At 63.8% G+C, this 16,729-nt stretch overlaps 4 protein-coding genes across 6 annotated transcripts in view; 2 read left to right on the top strand and 2 right to left on the bottom strand.

Moving 5' to 3' along the window:
• The window catches only part of SMG5 (SMG5 nonsense mediated mRNA decay factor), a 34,111-nt gene extending 28,788 nt beyond the window's left edge, over positions 1-5,323 (top strand). The window contains exons 22-23 of one of the 2 annotated variants that reach the window (XR_012766375.1): positions 59-1,979; positions 3,427-5,321. Coding sequence is in view for 1 of the 2 variants with exons in the window: in XM_075445393.1 (XP_075301508.1) it covers positions 59-142 (84 nt within the window). In the remaining variant the exon portion in view is untranslated. Of the gene's footprint in view, positions 1-58 lie in introns of both variants that reach the window. The other variant, XM_075445393.1, reaches the window with a different exon arrangement.
• Positions 5,324-6,199: 876 nt separating this feature from the next.
• PAQR6 (progestin and adipoQ receptor family member 6) lies at positions 6,200-10,478 on the top strand. Of its 2 annotated transcripts, none has more exons than XM_075445407.1 (8): positions 6,200-6,511; positions 7,552-7,660; positions 7,870-7,997; positions 9,016-9,221; positions 9,299-9,425; positions 9,662-9,758; positions 9,877-10,021; positions 10,174-10,478. In XM_075445407.1, exons 2-8 carry the CDS (start codon positions 7,610-7,612, stop codon positions 10,476-10,478), a joined length of 1,059 nt encoding a protein of 352 aa, XP_075301522.1. In that variant the 5' UTR covers positions 6,200-6,511; positions 7,552-7,609. The 2 variants fall into 2 exon arrangements, with proteins under 2 accessions (XP_075301522.1, XP_075301523.1); XM_075445408.1 differs by lacking the exon at positions 6,200-6,511 and adding an exon at positions 6,727-7,063.
• Positions 10,479-12,594: 2,116 nt separating this feature from the next.
• On the bottom strand, positions 12,595-13,679 carry BGLAP (bone gamma-carboxyglutamate protein). Its single transcript, XM_075445416.1, has 4 exons — positions 13,507-13,679; positions 13,120-13,164; positions 12,959-13,025; positions 12,595-12,802 (listed from the first exon to the last, which is right to left on the bottom strand). Exons 1-4 carry the CDS (start codon positions 13,565-13,567, stop codon positions 12,673-12,675), a joined length of 303 nt encoding a protein of 100 aa, XP_075301531.1. The 5' UTR covers positions 13,568-13,679; the 3' UTR covers positions 12,595-12,672.
• A 1,947-nt stretch (positions 13,680-15,626) lies between these two features.
• Positions 15,627-16,729, bottom strand: part of PMF1 (polyamine modulated factor 1) — a 6,944-nt gene continuing 5,841 nt past the window's right edge. The window contains exons 5-6 of the mRNA XM_075445414.1: positions 16,202-16,397; positions 15,627-15,877 (exon numbers count right to left, since the gene is read on the bottom strand). Coding sequence (XP_075301529.1) covers positions 15,824-15,877; positions 16,202-16,397 — 250 coding nt within the window. The 3' untranslated portion in view covers positions 15,627-15,823. The remainder of the gene's footprint in view (positions 15,878-16,201; positions 16,398-16,729) is intronic.

Genomic DNA, 16,729 nt, shown 5'->3' on the forward strand with positions numbered 1-16,729 from the left:
GCAGTCTTCTTGACAGGACAAGAAAAAAATAAGTTGTTTTGTCTCTGTTTGTTTGCAGTCTGCCATCCAGGCAGCCGCCAATGCCAGTGTAGAAATAAAAAATGTTCTGGAGTTCTACAAGCAGTGGAAAGAGATGGGCTGATGTTCAGAAAGGCATTGGGTTGGTGGTACCTTTCTCTCCCCCTCTCGGAACGTGCAGCGTCTGAACAAAGGAAACAAAAATCCGGGCGACACTTAGACATGAAGAAGCAGCAGCAGCAGCAACGATAACAAAAATATCTACCAAAAAAAAAAAAAAAAAAAAAAAGAAATTCCAATTTGGGCACGCACACAGACACCCTCCACCCGTATCCCGACCAGACGGCTGTACATCTCCGACGGCGCCAACTGCTCTGAGAAGAGAGAGGCACCTCGGCGCGGCCGAGGCAGAGCTCTGCCCTTCTCCCAGTCGGCAGAGATGGGCGAGAGACGGGCAGTCATTCATTCCTCCCCCTCACTCCTCCCCAAAGCTTGCTTGGTCATCCGAAGTGGGCAGGCGGCTTCTGAAGCGTGGACTTGACTTCAACGAAACCAAACCAGCGCAGCGGAAACGGGGCCCTCGTAGCTTGGGAAAGAAGACCCAAAGAGTGGTTAGCTCTTGTTCAGTCATCTGGTGACAGGAAAGCAGATACTCTTTCTTTTTTTTTTTTTTTTTCCCCCGCCCCCTCCTCCTTTGAATTATTTTTCAAGGGGTTTTTTCCTTTTAATTCTTAGTTTTTATATACATAAATAATATTAAAAAAAAGTGGAGTTCCTTTGGGGTTCTGGATACTCTTCCAGTGTCAGAGAGAAAAGGAGACAATTGTGCTATTTAAAAGGGGGGGAAAGCTCTTAATATAATTTTTTTTTTCTTTGAACAAGCATATTTATTTCCTTTCCCTGTCTCCCGTGGAGCGGGCTCAGTGCAAGGGGATGTTGGCCTGCAAGGAGAGAGCAGTCTGAAGTGCCCTGATGGGCTCGGTGCACACCCTTGCTCTCCTTACAAGCTGCATGCTTCACGGGCAACGAGAGATGGGCCGGGCTGCTCGAGAGAGGTGAAAAGGACTCTGTTCCTCCTTCCGCAGTCCCTCCTGCTCCTTTGCTTCCAGCATTAGACCTTGGAGAAAAGGAGTGGAAGCCAGCAGAGTTGCTGGAAGAGAGAGAAGAGCTGCGTGGGATTTAAAGACCGATAAAGCTCGGCTGCTTGGCTGGAGTGCTGTGACCCTGGGATGGAGCAGACCTCTCCGAAGGACCCAATGCTGCCTCTTCTTTTTCTTTTTTTTTTTTTCTTCTCCTTTTTTTTCTTTTAAATCTTGCAATGAGGTGTGGAGAGGGAAGGAGGATCTCAAAGCCATTATCTCTTCTGCTGGTGGTTCCGACACAGCACTGCTGCTATGCCATACTAGAGAGGGTGGCAGAACTGGAGTGTTAGTGTCCCCCCCCTCCTCACGTCCCTCCAGGGCAGGCAAAGGCAGCCGCTGCCCAGGAGGACGGAGCTCAAACCGTTCAGCGCTTTGAGCATCCCAAAAAGAAGGGATGCTGCTACCTGGGCAGATGCTGGGCGAGCGAATTCCCCGTGTGACCTCGTGAGGGACCTCGCAGACCTCCATCCTGACGGCATCTCAAGCACCCAGTGTCTGACGTCCTGTCCCACGCTTGGAAATGAAGAGAAGGGTCGCTCCCGGGACAGCAGAGCGGTGGGAGATAAGGCTGAACGGCCTCTGCGTAGTTCACCTGTGTCGATGTACTCAAGAAACAGATGTCTCCATCCACATGAACTAACAGCAGCTATGCAAGTAAAAACCACTAGTCTTCTACGTTTGCGTGTTTTTTCACATGGGCCAGCCAGAAGCTGCTACAAAAGGGGCGTAATGCGGAAAGACAAGCAACATACTCCAATCTGTGCAGACTTCCTAGCATGGTGCGTTGTACTGGAGTGGCAGGATGTTCCTTGTTTTCAGGTAAAAACTAAAAAAAAACCCCAAAAAACCAGCACAAGTCCCAGAGGATTCATTTATATTTTAATTTCAGTTCCTTTGCAGCATGCAGCCTTGCAGCGCAGCAGAGAGAAATGCCGAGCTTGGGGTTACAGCTGGAGCTGGCCCTGCAAGGTCCCTGTGGCCTGGAAGGCGGGTGGAGGGGTAGAGGGGCAGCGTTTCCCGGCAGGTTTTCCCTTTTGCAGCTTCTCCTGAAACTGGCAGTGCTTTTCTAGGCTGAGCCAAGGAATGAACGGCAGCTCAAAGACTCTGGCTCCCCTGGGGTGTTCTTGGAGATCCGAGGTGGGCTGTGAAGCTTGTCAGTCGCTCTTTCCTCCAGTGCTGCCGGTGGTTTTATTTGAAGCTATCTGTTTGTCTAGCTCATTATTTTTGTTTGATGGGGTGGGAAAAGAAAAGAGAGTCACCTTGGGGGACCGGCATATGAGCCAGAGCAGTGTGGTGAAGCGGAGAGCAGAGTCACCTCGCCTTCTGCCCCTCCGTTGGCTTGGAGGGTGCTGCTCAGCTGGGGCGAAATACGCTCCTTGTTCCGTCCAAGCCTGGCTCAGGGGTGTGGATAGCTGCTGGACTGTGCTTTTTTGTTTTTTTGGTTTTTTTTTTCTTTCTGCTTAAGAAAACCACCCACCTCCTTGCTGCAAAGCGCATTAGAAGGGTCTGCGGTGTGCAGCTCCCTTCTGGAGGTCTGCTCGAGCTGAAGCCTGGCTGCGCAGTCCTGAGAAGTCTGTCATTCCCTTCCGGCTGCGTAGTGCGAAGCGGGCACTTGGGCTTGGTAAAGAAAAGAGCATTGCTGGGCTGAAATCAAAACAGCGAGGAGCTGAGGCACTCCCCAGCTGTGCTCTGGGCCGGGTATTCCCTTGGTCACAGGTGGATCTGGAAGGGCGGAAAGAGCAAAGCAAATAAAGTGGCAACCACAAGCTGCCAGCGGTGCCCGATGAGCTGGGAGCCAAGCGCCGCGGGGCCGGGGCAGCAGCCGAGGTGGGTGCTGTCGCTGAGCGGGGCGGGGGCAAGGGCTCGCCTGTCCCTGTCCTCGGCCGGACCGGTGGCTGGTTTGGGCCGGACACAGAAGGCAGTTTAAGAACAAAAGGAAATAAACTTGGCATTGCTGTAACAAGACGTCGTTGCGGAGCTGCAGCGAGCTCGCTTAGGGGCCCCGCAGCAGAAGCAGAGGGATTCCTACAGGGCAGCAAGGCTGTTGCCTGACTTTCTGCGTTACCATCCCTTAGTAACTGAGCCTCTGAGGAGTTGTTTTGATACTACCCTGATGTTTGGCACACCTGGAGAGGAGGAAGAGGCCCTGACTCTTCAACGGGGCATCTGAACTGCCCAGTCGTCTGTCTGGGCTGATTGGGGAGGGATAATAACCTTGTAAAAAAGGCACCTGAAAGATCCCTGTGCCACCCTGCTTCCTCTCCAGAACATCCAGCTGTGGCTGAGGACCTGATGAATTTCCTTTATTTTGGATGCGCTTCCCCAGTCAGAGATCCACAGAGCTGACAAAGCGAGAGACTTCCAAGCTCCGGGACAGCGCAGCGGCCTCGGGGCAGGCGCCGAGCTGTGTCCTCCGGCAAGTGTTGCCTTCTCCTGGAGGCTCAACTCAACGTCTTTAGGACTGGGGTAAAGGGAGGCACTTCTGAACCCCGATCCCAGCTCTCGCGGTGGGTCGGAGTCTCCTCACTGGGTATGAATCGATCTGGATCAGTCCGAGGGCCGGTGCCAGTTTTCCCCCCACGGATTTGGTGCATCGCTTCCACGTCCCAGCCCAGAAGCCGAGAGCAGGAGGCCGCTTTCCCTGGCCTGTTTTGGTTCCAGACGCTCAGCAGTTCTCCGGGCCTGCGGGAAACTCAGAGGTCGACGGGGAGGCTCCGGGGAGCGTGGGCTACTGCTCTGCCCATGGCTCCAATGCGCTGTGGCTCGGGTTTCCCAAGAGCTCCCCCCACCGTGTTCATACCAGCCCGAATAGTGAGGCAACGATCGAGCCCTGTGGAAGCCAGCGCGGGTCCGCTGCTGCTCCTCACGGTGCTGTTTCTGTACCAGCTCAGAGCTGGCTGAGCCCAGCTCCAGGCTCATCCCGTGCTGGGAAGGAGAGTGAAAAGAAGGCTCTTCCAGGCTGAAAGCGTTGTTTTCCTGGTGTTTTTGTGCGTTCCTTGGGTTTGATTTGCTTTTCGTTACCACCGTGTTGAGCTCTTAGAAGTCTGTGGGGTGGCCCCGAGCTGGGAGAGCGCAGGTTTGCGGTGGGGAGGCTCGCTGGAGGCAGCACGGGGCGGGGGGACGGGGGCTGTCCCCAGGCCGTGGTTGGGGACACGGCCACTCCGGTGCTCGCCGCGCTTCACAGGCTCTGCCAAGCGCCTCTTCCTCCTCCCGTCCTCGCTCTGCTCCATGCCGCCTGCAACGCCTTGGATTTTCACTTGCATCTTAGATTTATCGTTATTTTTTTCTTCTTCTTGATGTCCAGCAGAGCTAGCTGGTCTCGCTGGGGCTGAAAACAGTGGGGGCAAAAGGGGGGGGGTGGCGAGAATGGAGGAGGGCAGCAGGGTTGGCGCAGGACCCCCGGCTCCCTGGGCCTGCCTCTGTCTGCTGGCAGGGAGAGGGCTTGGCTTCAGGCGAGGGACGAGCATCCCTCCCTCCGTCCTCCTGTAGCACAAAAAAAGCCCGGCCTGGGGCTTTGTGCCTGGGTAGCTCTGGCCGGGGGAGCGCTGGGCCGGCGGTTGGACCCCGGCTGGGACGAGGAGGAGCTCGGGGGCTCTCACGGCGTCTCTCGACTGTGCTCCCAGCGCCTTGGCTAGCTCAATAAAATCCAAGATGTTTGTACCTCTCGTTTTGTGGTGATTCCCGGCCCGGCCCGTGTCGCTCCTACGCCGCCCCAGAGAAGGCCGCGTGTTTAATGCGTGAATCCACCCGCAAACGTGCCCTTGGCTGACCAAACTTTCTGCTTTTCAGAGGAGAAAAAATAAGCTTTGGTGTTCCCCAGCCCTTTGACTGCTCTTTGCCTTGGGTGAAGGAAGGCGTAGCCTTGGTTTGCTGCTGGTTTGAGAGGGTGCATGGAGGTGGGTCCCTTGTCCCCGTCACAGGAACAGTTTTGCCGTTGTTCCTTCGCCCTTTGCTCGCTGCCTTTGTGCTTGGGGACGAGTTCGGCCTCTCACCGGGACTCGGCGTGGTTCTGCTCGCGGGAGCATCCCCACCCCCAGCACCGCTGCCGGCGGCAGAAATCCCCGCAGCGGTTCACCGGGCAGCCTCTCCGCTTGGCTTTGGACGGGGCTTGGGGAGCGCGCGTCCTTAGAAACGCCGCCCTTCCCCGGGTTCGTTCGAGGTGCCGCTCAGGCTGGGCTTCAGGGCAGCGCGCTCGAAGCCAGGCTCTGCGAGCGTCCGCGCCAGGCGCTGGGGAGCGGGGAAACTGGGGATGGTGCTTTATGGGGGGGAAAAAAAGAAATAAAGAAGTCTTCCGTTCGCACCAAAGCTCCTTTCTTTGCTCTGCTGGTGGAAAGCCCGGAGCCGGGCACTGATACAGTTTGCTCTCCCTCTCCAGTTCTTTGGCAGCTGCCAGCGGTGGGAAGGCCGGGGACGGAGGTTGTGAAAAGGCGAATCCGGCTTCCAGTCCCTCCTGGGAGCAGAAAGCGTGGGCGACTTCTCCTCGCGGGGCGAGACGTGCCCCGTGTCCCAACGCCTCTGGCACAAAAGAGACCCCTCGCTGCCGGCTCTGTCCCCTCCCGAGGGGCTGGAAGCGCCTCGTCCAGCGCGGGAGGGCTGTGCCAAGACGCTGCCCGGCGTTAATGGGCTCGGCGGGCCCCTGCCCCGTTAACGAACTCGCTGTGCCTCCGCTGGCGTCGGCAGCGTGGATCCAGCCCACGCCCCTCGCGCTGGAGATCCACCAAGGGCTTTGCTCCTGGAAAACCGAAGCGAGGAGGAAGCTTTGGAACGCTGATCGGGAGCCGGGACCCCTGGTCCTGCTCGCTGGGGTGCTGAGTCCTCGGAAAGCGCCGGGGGCCTCCCTCCCTGCGCCTCCGCTTCCCCCTTCTCCCTGCCCCGAGCGGGTCCCCAGCCAGGGTTTGCCGTGCTTGGCGCGGGTTATTTTGAGGGGCTTTTCAGCGCCGGGGCCCGCGTCGCTGCGGGGATGCAGGAGGTCCCGTTGCGGGCAGGCACGGAGCCCCCAAACCCTCCCACCGGCCTCCTGCCAACGGCGGCCGGAGCAACGCCGCGTCCCTTGGCCGAGGCTGCCGCCGCGCCGGCGCCCATCGGCCCCGCGGCTCTCCGCACCGAGCACGGGGGGTTCGAGCCGCTCATCCGGGGACGCTGGGGCTCCCCACGCTGCGCCCAGCGCCCACGGCTGAGCCACTTTGGGGGCGGGGGGGTAAAGAAATCCTCAAAGACGGGGGCTTGGAAAGCGTCGCTCCCGCTCGCAGCGCAACCCTCCAGCTCCTGACCGCGGCGTGGACGCCTCTGCCGGCGTTCGCTGCCCCGGACTGAGCCCGAGCCACCTCCTCGTGCCGGCGGGACGCGGTCAGGTCGGTCGGGGATGCTTTCCCAAACTTCCTCTTGCTTTTCTCCCCCTCGCTCCGTCTCCCGTCTGCGGCAGTCGTGGGACCCCCGCGGCGTAACCTGGGGGGTCCCCGCGTGGCCCTGGCGCTCGGCTCCATCACCCACCCCCCGCTGCAGAGCTCGTTGGCGTCGAAAATCTGATGCCCGGAGCCGCTTTCCAGCAGTCCCACGCAGGAGCTTGTGCCCCTCCGGCAGCACGCTGGGGGCAAAACCCCCCCGTGCGCAGTCGTGCGTCGCGGGGGGGCTCGGGGGGATTTCAGCCCAAGTGGGCAGCGAGGCCGCGGCCGGCACAAAGCTCCCTTTGAGCCCCCGCAGACGCTGCCCCGGCCGCCGAGGAGCGGGAGCTGCCGGGGAGGGCTCCGGGGAGGCGGGCGGTGGGGCCGAGACCCCCGGCCCGTGGAGGCAAGGAGGGGACGGACGTCCAGCATGGCGGCACCCACCGTCCCGCCAGCGGCTCTGGGCGCTTTCGGGTTGTTTCGAGCTTTTTTCCTTTTCTCCTCCCCCTTCTAAAGCACTGGGTGAGTTTTGGGCTGGGGGGGTGGGTGGGGAAGCTCAGGACCCCTTCCTACACCGTGCCTCAGTTTCCCCTCGGTGTCCTGCTGCATCCCGGCCCCTGCGTAACGCAACGTCTCTGGCGGGGTCTGGGCTCGGGGGCTGCGGGGTATCCGGGGGGCTTTTCCCTCTCCGCGGTGGCCTGGTCCCAAACCTGCGCGTACGGGGACATCCCCAGAGCGGGTACACGGGGGTCGGGGGGACTTCCGTGGGGAGGGGGGCTGCGGTGGGGCAGGAGCTGGCTCTTTGCTGCAGCCCCCACCCATCGTGCTCACCTGGGTCTGGGGGGCCTGATCCTGCTCAGATACCCCCTCCTTCCCCAGACCAATCGACCGGGGAGGGGGCTTTGCTGAGCCCACCCCTGGGAAAAGCGGAGAGGGGGCCTGGGGGGCGGTGGTCCCGGCTGCTGCGGCCCCAGCCCCGTCCCCCGGCGGGCTCCGTCCCATCTCCGCAGGACATGGGCTGCGGCCCGGCGCCCCGACACCTCTAGCCCGGAGCGCCTCGGCCCCACCATGCTGAGCGCGAAGCTGCCGCAGATCCTCAGGGTCCATCAGGTGCCTCGGGTGCGTGTGGCTGGGGGCGGTGGGGCTCTGCCCCTGGGTTTCTCCCCCCAGTTCCCTCCTCCAAGGTGGAAAAAAACCCACCTGGGCTCCCCAGCCCAGCTTGCTCCGGCTGATGAGCCGCTCCCAGCCCACCCTGCCTCAGTTTCCCCTCTCTGGGGCTGCCCCACTCCCCCTGCTGTGTCCCCTGACCGGCCCTGCTGTCCCCGCAGATCTTCTGGGAGGATGGGATCATGTCGGGGTACCGGCACCCCGCCAGCTCGGCCCTTGACTGCGTCCTCAGCTCCTTCCAGATGACGAATGAGACCGTCAACATCTGGACGCACTTCCTGCCGACCTGGTGGGGCTGGGGAGAGCGACCGAGAGGAGGACGCGAATCGGAGCGGCGATAGGCGTGGGGACACGGGATGGGGACAGGAGTGGGGCTGGGGAGGGGTGGGGGGACGGGGACGAGGATGCGAATGATGGAAGGTGGAGGTGGGAACGGGGAGAGAAAGGGGTGGAGAAGGGGATGAGGAGGGGATGGGGACAAAGAAAGGATGGAGACAGGGATGGGGACGGGGATGGGGATGGGGATGGGGATGGGATGGGACAAAGAACAGATGGAGATGGGGCCAGAGACAGGGATGGGGACAAAGAAAGAATGGAGATGGGGATGGGGATAGGGACAAGGATGAAGATGGGATGGAGTCAAAGAAAAGATGGAGATGGGGACAGGGACAGGGATGGGGTTGAAGATGGGATGGGGACAAAGGATGGAGACCAGGATGGGGACAAAGAAAGAATGGAGATGGGGATGGGGATAGGGATGGGGATGAAGATGGGCTGGGGACAAAGAAAAGATGGAGATGGGGACAAAGAACGGATGGAGATGGGGACAGAGCCAGTGATGGGGATGGGAACAGGGATGGGGGTGAAGAAGTGATGTGGGTAGAGACAGGGATGGGGACAAAGAAAGGATGGAGATGGGGATGGGGATAGGAATGGGAAGGAAGATGGGATGGGGACAAAGAAAATGTGGAGATGGGGATGTGAGGGATGGGGTTGAAGTTGGGATGGGGACAAAGGATAGAGACAGGGATGGGGACAAAGGATGGAGATGGGGACAAAGGATGGAGATGGGGATGGGGATAGGGATGGGAATGAAGATGGGATGGGGACAAAGAAAATGTGGAGATGGCGACAGGGTTGGGGTTGAAGTTGGGATGGGGACAAAGGATAGAGACAGGGATGGGGACAAAGAAAGGATGGAGATGGGGATGGGGACAAAGAACGGATGGAGATGGGGACAGAGATGATGGGGACAGGGACAGAGACAGGGATGGGGACAGGGAAGGAGCTCACCCCCGTGCCGGCAGGTATTTCGTGTGGCGCTTCCTGGTGCTCTCCTCCTCCCTGGACTTCTGGCAGGAGCCCTACCACTGGCCCCTGCTCATCTACCTGCTGCTCGTCTGCCTCTACCCCTTCGCCTCCAGCTGCGCCCACACCTTCAGCTCCATGTCGGCGCGCGCCCGCCACATCTGCTACTTCTGCGACTACGGAGCCCTCAGCCTCTACAGCCTGGGTGAGCCGCGGCCAGGGGCCGGCGCGGGGCCGGGGACAGGGAGCCGCTGGCCCCGTCACGCCGCGTTGCTCTCGCAGGCTGCGCCTTCGCCTACGGCGCCTACGCGATGCCGGAGCCCTGGGTCAGCGGCGGTTTGCACCGTTACTTTGTCCCCGCGGCTGCTTTGAACTCCTTCGTCTGCACCGGCCTCTCCTGCTACTCCCGGTAGGGTTTGGGCGAAGGCACCAGCGCTGCAACTGGGTGGAAGCTGGGGATGGGGGCTTCGTCCTTCTCGAGCGTCTGGGTCCTGCAGAGTGTGTCTGGGGATGGGGGGGTCCCTTGTTCAGTCAGTGGGTCTGGCCCAAAGCCAAGCTGCTCGTGGGGTCCTCGCTGCAGGGCCTGACCGGCGTCCATGCCCCCTGCCCTCCTCCAACCCTTCCCCCCCCTCCCCAACTTCACAGCTTCCCTGAGCTGGAGCGTCCCCGGCTGAGCAAGGTGCTGCGGACGGCGGCGTTCGTCTACCCCTTCCTCTACGACAACATCCCGCTCTTCTACCGGGTGAGTCGGGGTGCCCGGGGCCGGTGCCACCGCCACGGGGGGCTCGGGATTCTCCCAGGGAATGGGGGGGGGGGGGGGGGGGTCCTCCATTGCTCACTGCCCCCCCCAATCCCCACAGCTCCTCTTCTGCTTCTGGAGCAGCGGTGCCTGGAGTGAGGCCGTGGCCGGGTACTGCTACCACCTCCTCTTCGCCCTGCTCACCGGCTTCCTCTTCGCATCCCACCTGCCCGAGCGCCTGGCACCCGGCCGCTTCGACTACATCGGTGAGCAGCAGACCCCAGTGCCTCCCAGTGCCTCCCAGTGCCTCCCAGTGCCTCCCAGTGCCTCCCCCCCCCAAAGCGACCCCTTGCAGCAGGAGCTGGGTGAGGAGTCCCAGCACCCAGGGGTGACGCCAGCCTCTCCCGCCCCGGGGCAGGACACAGCCACCAGCTCTTCCACATCTGCGCTGTGCTGGGGACCCACTTCCAGCTGGAAGCCATCCTCTGCGACGCGGGCTCACGCCGCGCCTGGCTGCGGGGCCGCCTGCCCGTCCCAGGGCTCCCCGGCACCTTCGGCACTGCCGGGCTGGCCCTTCTGGGCAACGCGGCCATCATCGGCGCCTTCACCGCGGCCTTGCCCCGGGCGCCCGGCAGCCCCCCGAGCGGTCCCAGCGAGGAGCTGGGCTGTGGGCACCCAGACCCCCCCACCCCATGGCCATCAGGTGTGGGGAGAAGAGGGTGAGGGGCTCTGATGTGTGCATCCTGCAGCTGGGTGTCTCGGGGTGTCATAAAATGGGGTGTCCCCCCCCCGCCCCGGTTCCTCTGCAGCCAGCCAAGCTCCCCGTGCCTCAGTTTCCCCACCGCTACGCCTAATCTGTTTCCCCACCGCTATTGCTAATCGTACTCACCACTGCCGCACTCTCACACTGCACCTAACACGCGTAGCAGCCCCGCATGGTGACCCCCTCCCCAGGGTGGGAGACCCCCAAACCCATGGACATCCCCCGTGGCCCGTTTCCCAGCAGGTTTGGTGCCTGGGGACCCGCGGGTGTCTGTCTATCTGTCTGTAGCCAGGATTGTCACGGGGTGCCCGGGGGCAGGGGCTGGAGGCAGAGCCAAGGGATTCGGGCTGGAGCAGAGGGCGCAGGGGGCTGGCAAAGGCTGGGTCGGTGGGAGCAGGGGGTCGGTGCCTGGCGTGGCGTTGGCCCCGGTGAGCCAGGCAGCGTGGGACCCCAGGAGCCATGGCCATGGGACCCCAGCTGCCAGGGCTGTGGGACCTCAGGAACTAGGGCAGTGGGACCGTGGGAGCCAGGGCTGTGGGACCCCAGGAGCCAGGGCCATATGGGACCCCAGGAGCCAGGGCCACGGGACCCCAGGAGCCAGGGCTGTGGGACCCCAGGAGCCAGGGCCATATGGGACCCCAGGAGCCAGGGCCATGGGACCCCAGGAGCCAGGGTGGTGGGACCCCGGGAGCCAGGGCGGTGGGACCCCGGGAGCCAGGGCTGTGGGACCCCAGGAGCCAGGGCCATATGGGACCCCAGGAGCCAGGGCCACAGGACCCCAGGAGCCAGGGCGGTGGGACCCCAGGAGCCAGGGCCATATGGGACCCCAGGAGCCAGCGCCGTGGGAGCCAGGACTGTGGGACCCTGGGAGCCAGGACCATGGGACCCTGGGAGCCAGGGTGGTGGGACCCCAGGAGCCAGGGCTATGGGACCCCAGAAGCCAGGGCCATATGGGACCCCAGGAGCCAGGGCCACGGGACCCCAGGAGCCAGGGCTGTGGGACCCCAGGAGCCAGGGCCATGGGACCCCGGGAGCCAGGGCTGTGGGACCCCAGGAGCCAGGGCCATATGGGACCCCAGGAGCCAGGGCCACGGGACCCCAGGAGCCAGGGCGGTGGGACCCCAGGAGCCAGGGCCATATGGGACCCCAGGAGCCAGGGCCACGGGACCACAGGAGCCAGGGCGGTGGGACCCCAGGAGCCAGCGCCGTGGGACCCCGGGAGCCAGGGCTGTGGGACCCTGGGAGCCAGGGCCATATGGGACCCCAGGAGCCAGGGCCACGGGACCCCAGGAGCCAGGGCTGTGGGATCCCAGGAGCCAGGGCTGTGGGATCCCAGGAGCCAAGGCCATGGGACCTCAGGAGCCAGGGCGGTGGGAGCCAGGGCTGTGGGACCCTGGGAGCCAGGACCATGGGACCCCAGGAGCCAGGGCGGTGGGACCCCGGGAGCCAGGGCGGTGGGACCCCAGGATCCAGGGCTGTGAGACCACAGGAGCCAGGGCGGTGGGACCCCAGGAGCCAGCACCGTGCAGGAGATGAGCTCGGGGCCGGGGAGCGATGTCACCCTGCGCGGGGACCTGGCAGCGACGTCGTGGGTGGGTCAGAGGGGACAGGAGAGCTGGAGCCCAGCAGACCCCAGCATGAGGGCGGGCTGCCGGGGCGTGCCGGGATGGCAGGGCCGAGCACTGTGCAGGGGATTGGGGTCCCAACCTCCCCCCGCTTTGCCCCCCAACCCCAGCCTTGAGGAAATGGCGGTTGGCTGAGGGAAGGGCCCTGGGGCAGACGGAGCAGCGCCCCCCCCCCCCCCCCCCCCCCCCCCCCCCAATAACTCCATGCTTGGACCAAGCAGCTTGAAATTAAACTGGAATAATAACGGCGGCGCGAGCGCTGGGCTCGTCATTGCCAGGGCCGGGCACCGGATGGACCCCGCTCTGCCCCGGAGCCTTTGGGTGTGGGGAGAGGGAGGAGGAGGCCAGGGGTCTTCAGCCTCGCGGAGCCTCGGCGGGGTCTCGCGCCCCATCCCGCGCCCTCGGACCACGAAGGAGCCGCCTGCGCTTTGTGCATTTATTTCTTTCCACGGTTAAGACAGGGCTGCTCGGGGAGGTGGGTGCCGAGCCCAGAGCCGGGGTCACGGCGTGGCGGGGGGTGCTGGGGGGGCTACACGGGGCCGTAGAAGCGCCGGTAAGCCTCCTGGAAGCCGATGAGGTCGGCCAGCTCGTCGCAGTCGGGGCTGAGCTCGCACACCTCGCGCTTGGCCTCCAGCGGGTCCCGCACGGCACCGTAGACGCTGCCGGGGACAGACGGGGGGTGGCGGAGGGTCCCTGGCCCCGGCGGGGACCCTCCTGAAAAGCTGGGGGGAGGGGGGGCTGGATGGGGACCGCGTGCCCCCCTCGGTGTCACCCGGGGGGACGCGGTCCCCGGCACAGTGGGGTCAAACCGTTACCCGTCGTAGATGTAATTCCTCTTGTGTCTCCGTGCCACCTCGGCACTGGCGCGTTTGGAGATGAAGGCTGCGGGGAGGCGGCAGGGGGTCGGGGGGGGCTGGGGCTGGGTCCCCCCCCCGACCCCGGGGCAGCAGGGACGACCCCGGCCGCAGGCACTCACCTTCGGAGCTGGGCGAGTCGGCGGCGCTGACGGAGCGATCGGCAGCTGAAGGATGGAGGGAAGGAGCTGCACCCTCACCCTGCTCCCCCTTTTTGGGGCTCACACCCCACACTTCACTGGGACCCCCCCACCCAGAGCCCCCCCAACCTGGCAAAGGGAGTCCTGATCCCCGTCCCCTGCACTCCAGCCCTGCACCCTCCACCCCCAGGTGCAGCAAATCCCTCTCCAAGCCCCTTTGCTCTCTCGGCAGAGCCCCCCATCACCCCTCTCCAACCCCCTTCGCCCCCCCTGCCTCACAGCAGAGCCCCCCATCACCCCTCTCCAACCCCCTTCGCCCCCCCTGGCTCACAGCAGAGCCCCCCATCACCCCCCGGGGTCCCCCCATACCCCTGCGGCAGAGGCCGAGGGCGAGCAGGGCCAGGAGGCTCAGCAGGACGAGGGGTCTCATGGTGCCTCTGGGCGCGGGCGCTGCGCTGGGTGCAGCCCCCCGTCCCGGAGCAGCTTTATAGGGTGCTGCGACCGCCGGCGAGGAGGGGCCCGCGGCACGGCCAGGGCTATTTCCAGCACATCCGCCGGGACCGGGAGCCGCCGGCACAGGCGGCAATTGTGGTTTGGGGTGAACCCGGTTCCCCCCGCGAGCGGGCAGAGCCCACAGGGAGGAAAACGCGGGCCCCGGGCCAGGGGGGAGGTGGTGGTGGGCCCAGCCCTGCTGGCCCGACAGCACCCAGCCACCCAGTCCGTAACTGGGACAGGAGATGGGGCGCTGGTGGGACTCCTGGCCGCGCTCCCCAGTCACTGACTGGTCTGTCCCAGTCCCCACCGCTGGATCGCAGCGGGGGTGCTGCCACGCTAGGAGTTTCCTGCTGAAAGCCGCGGGGTTTTCCTCTCCGCACAGGACCAGCGGGGACGCGTTGGCCAAGCTGGGCCTCGAGGACCAGCGCGTGCTCCTGGCATCGCCATCGCCACCCTTCGGCCTCGGGCTCCACGCAGCTCCCCCTTGCCCCAGCCCCCGCGGCGGTGCGGGGTGTCGGGGCCCGTTCCCAGAAACGGCACCTCCGGAAGAGGTCCAGCACCGCTTCAAAGCCCAAAGCAGGGCTCAGCGAGAAGCAGCAGCGGTGCCGGCGCGGCTCGGGCAGCGAGCAGAGCAGCCAAGGAGAATCTCCCGTTCCTCCAAGAGCCCGGCCACGCTCGGGGTGCTCACTCCCCTCCGCAGTTTGCTCCCGCGTAACTCCAGGAGGGCTCCGAGCCGCGGGCGCTCCCAGGGTGACATTCCTCTTCGGCGTCCTGACCGCTTTCCAGACTTTCAGATCCTATAAATCCCAGCCCGGCCTTGGAAAGCGGAACTGGAGGCTTTGGGGCGGAGGAGGAGAGAAATGCCGAAGCCAGAGCCTTTGTCAAACAAACCCATAAACTACCGAGTACGCGGGCCAAGCGCACACAGCGGGAGCCAAGACCGGGGGAACAACAGCTCCAATTTATTTAGATTATAATGCGGCGAGGGAAGGCTTGTTTACGACAGCAGGAAAATATGCCTCAGCCGGCCCGGCGCAGGCTCTGCCGGCCTCTAATTGCAAACAGAGGCTGGCGCTCGGCGGGAAGCGTCGCCGTTGTTCTCCCAATTTGCGTTTCGCCACCGCGCAGGGGCATGGCCTCGCCTCAGGGCACGCACCGACAGCCGAGGAGCGCAACAGGCGCGGAGGGCGCCGGGCGAGCGGAGGCCCTGCCGCCCGCGGCAGATCTGGCGTCTGCTGGGAAGAGACAGAATCACAGAATAGTAGGGGTTGGAAGGGACCTCTGTGGGTCATCGCCACCAGTCCTTGTCGGGCTCCCCTCAACGCCCGCCCGGCGCAGAGGAAGGGCCTCTTCCTCACTTCGAAGGCGTCACCACCGCGCCGGCGGGCAGACTCCGGCAAATCGCCGCTTCCCCGGCTGGCGAGCTCCCGCTGAGACGGTGAAGAACGAGGCCGGATGGGTAAAACCGAACCCAGTTCGGTTCCAGGAGCCAGCACGGAGCTTTCCCCGGAAAATACCGAGTCCCTCTGCCCCGAGCCCACAACGGCGAGGCAGGGCCGCGCTCAGTTCGGCTCCGCACGCGCCAGCCCCGGCTTCTCGGTGCTCGGAGAAGCGCCCTGGGTGCGTGTCTGCTGCGCGGGGAGCAGGGCTGGAAAATAACGGGAAAAACCAGAAGAAACGGCAACGAGGATCTTGGAGGGATAAAGCAGCTGCGGCCGTGCCTGCTCCGACGCGCCACGGGCAGCTGTTTGAACCAGACACAGAGACTGAACACGAACACCGCAAAAAACGGGGCAAAAGAGCAAGAAACAGGGCACCAGTTGGTCTCTAAGGCGCATCCGAAATACCTCCAAGGCCACAAATTTGGCTCTAGAAAGCTCTCCTCACGCCTGTCGCTGCGCTAAAGCGGCGTGGGAGCGTACGGACACGCTCCGGCTATCAGCTCGGGTTCTCCTCCCCGCTGAGCCGAGCGGGGAAGAGCAAACTGTCCTCTCTTTCCAAAGATCCTGACGTGCCCTTTTTTATTTCTTCACAAACTTTGATCAAACCGTGTGAGTCCAGCAGCTTTTCGGTCCCGCTGCAAGCCGCTCCTGGCCCGACGAGGGCGAGGCCACGTGGTTTGTGCAGGCCACGCAGAGTCCCGCTTCCCAACGCGCCGCCGAGGGGAGGAGGAACTCCCCCCCCCGCGGTCTCACTGCGGCTCCTGGAACGTCGTGATGAGCTCTCGTTGCTCTTTGCTAATTGCCTGGAAGCAAAACGAGCGCCGCTGAACTCGGCAGAGCGCTTTTCTCCGCGGACGCCAGCGCTCAGGACGCAGAGCGGGCCGGCAGGAGCCGGAGCGTCGCACACGCCGCCGGCCCCAGCGCGGACGGGACGCGGCGTGCTGATCCCCCGGAGCCGTCCCGCCCAGCGCACGGGGAAAACCTGCAGCGAAAACACCCGGGCCTCCCAGCCCAGGCTTTGCTAAGTGGAGGGCTTAAACACGGCGCAGCCCTGCGCCACAGAGCGGTGTTTCTTTCAGGCCGACGCTGTGGAAAGAAGGGATCTGTATTTGGGTTTTAATTTTTACCTGCCAGGCACGTTTGCGAGCTTGTATGAGCCGCTGCAGCTCTGCAATCCTGTCCCTCCCCGCCAGCACAGACTCCGCCACCTTCCTGTTCTCTTCCTCCTTCTCCCTGAGGATTTTCCGCAGGTAGGCGCGGTGCTTCAGGAGGTACGGCACCAGGGAGCTGCGGATGTCCTCCTCCGGGATCCCGCTGGGACGCCTGCCAACAAAGTGGGATGGGAAGCAACCGGCCAACGGCCCGGCCCCGCCGTCCGCCTCGCGCCCCTCAGCTGGAAGCCGAGCTGCTGCCGGCTGGGATCGGCTCACCGAGCCGGCAGCGAGCAGGGGCACGGCTACGGGGCAGCCCCCTTACGCCAAGGAACGGAGGAATCCTTCCCAAATCCCTGCTGCCAGGTGAGGCCCGGAGGCAGCAGGATGAGATGAACTCCCCCAAACCCAGAAACCAGAAACCACCATGATGCTTTCGATGAAAAAGGCAGCGTGCGTGACCTCCAGCCGTGCTGAGGCCGGGGGGAAGGCAGCCCTGGGGGA

The sequence above is a fragment of the Opisthocomus hoazin genome, chromosome 30, assembly GCF_030867145.1.
Source record: "Opisthocomus hoazin isolate bOpiHoa1 chromosome 30, bOpiHoa1.hap1, whole genome shotgun sequence".
NCBI classification, from domain to species: domain Eukaryota; kingdom Metazoa; phylum Chordata; class Aves; order Opisthocomiformes; family Opisthocomidae; genus Opisthocomus; species Opisthocomus hoazin.

What these genes read in the sequence shown, in the direction of transcription:
- PAQR6 (XM_075445407.1), top strand. Translation starts at nt 7,610, where the DNA reads ATGCTGAGCGCGAAGCTGCCGCAGATCCTCAGGGTCCATCAGGTGCCT. An exon ending in ACGCACTTCCTGCCGACCTG is followed by an intron (nt 7,998 to 9,015) that starts GTGGGGCTGGGG and finishes CCGTGCCGGCAG; the next exon opens with GTATTTCGTGTGGCGCTTCC. An exon ending in CGGCCGCTTCGACTACATCG is followed by an intron (nt 10,022 to 10,173) that starts GTGAGCAGCAGA and finishes GCCCCGGGGCAG; the next exon opens with GACACAGCCACCAGCTCTTC.
- BGLAP (XM_075445416.1), bottom strand. Translation starts at nt 13,567, where the DNA reads ATGAGACCCCTCGTCCTGCTGAGCCTCCTGGCCCTGCTCGCCCTCGGC. An exon ending in CCTCGGCCTCTGCCGCAGGG is followed by an intron (nt 13,165 to 13,506) that starts GTATGGGGGGAC and finishes TCCATCCTTCAG; the next exon opens with CTGCCGATCGCTCCGTCAGC. An exon ending in CGACTCGCCCAGCTCCGAAG is followed by an intron (nt 13,026 to 13,119) that starts GTGAGTGCCTGC and finishes GCCTCCCCGCAG; the next exon opens with CCTTCATCTCCAAACGCGCC.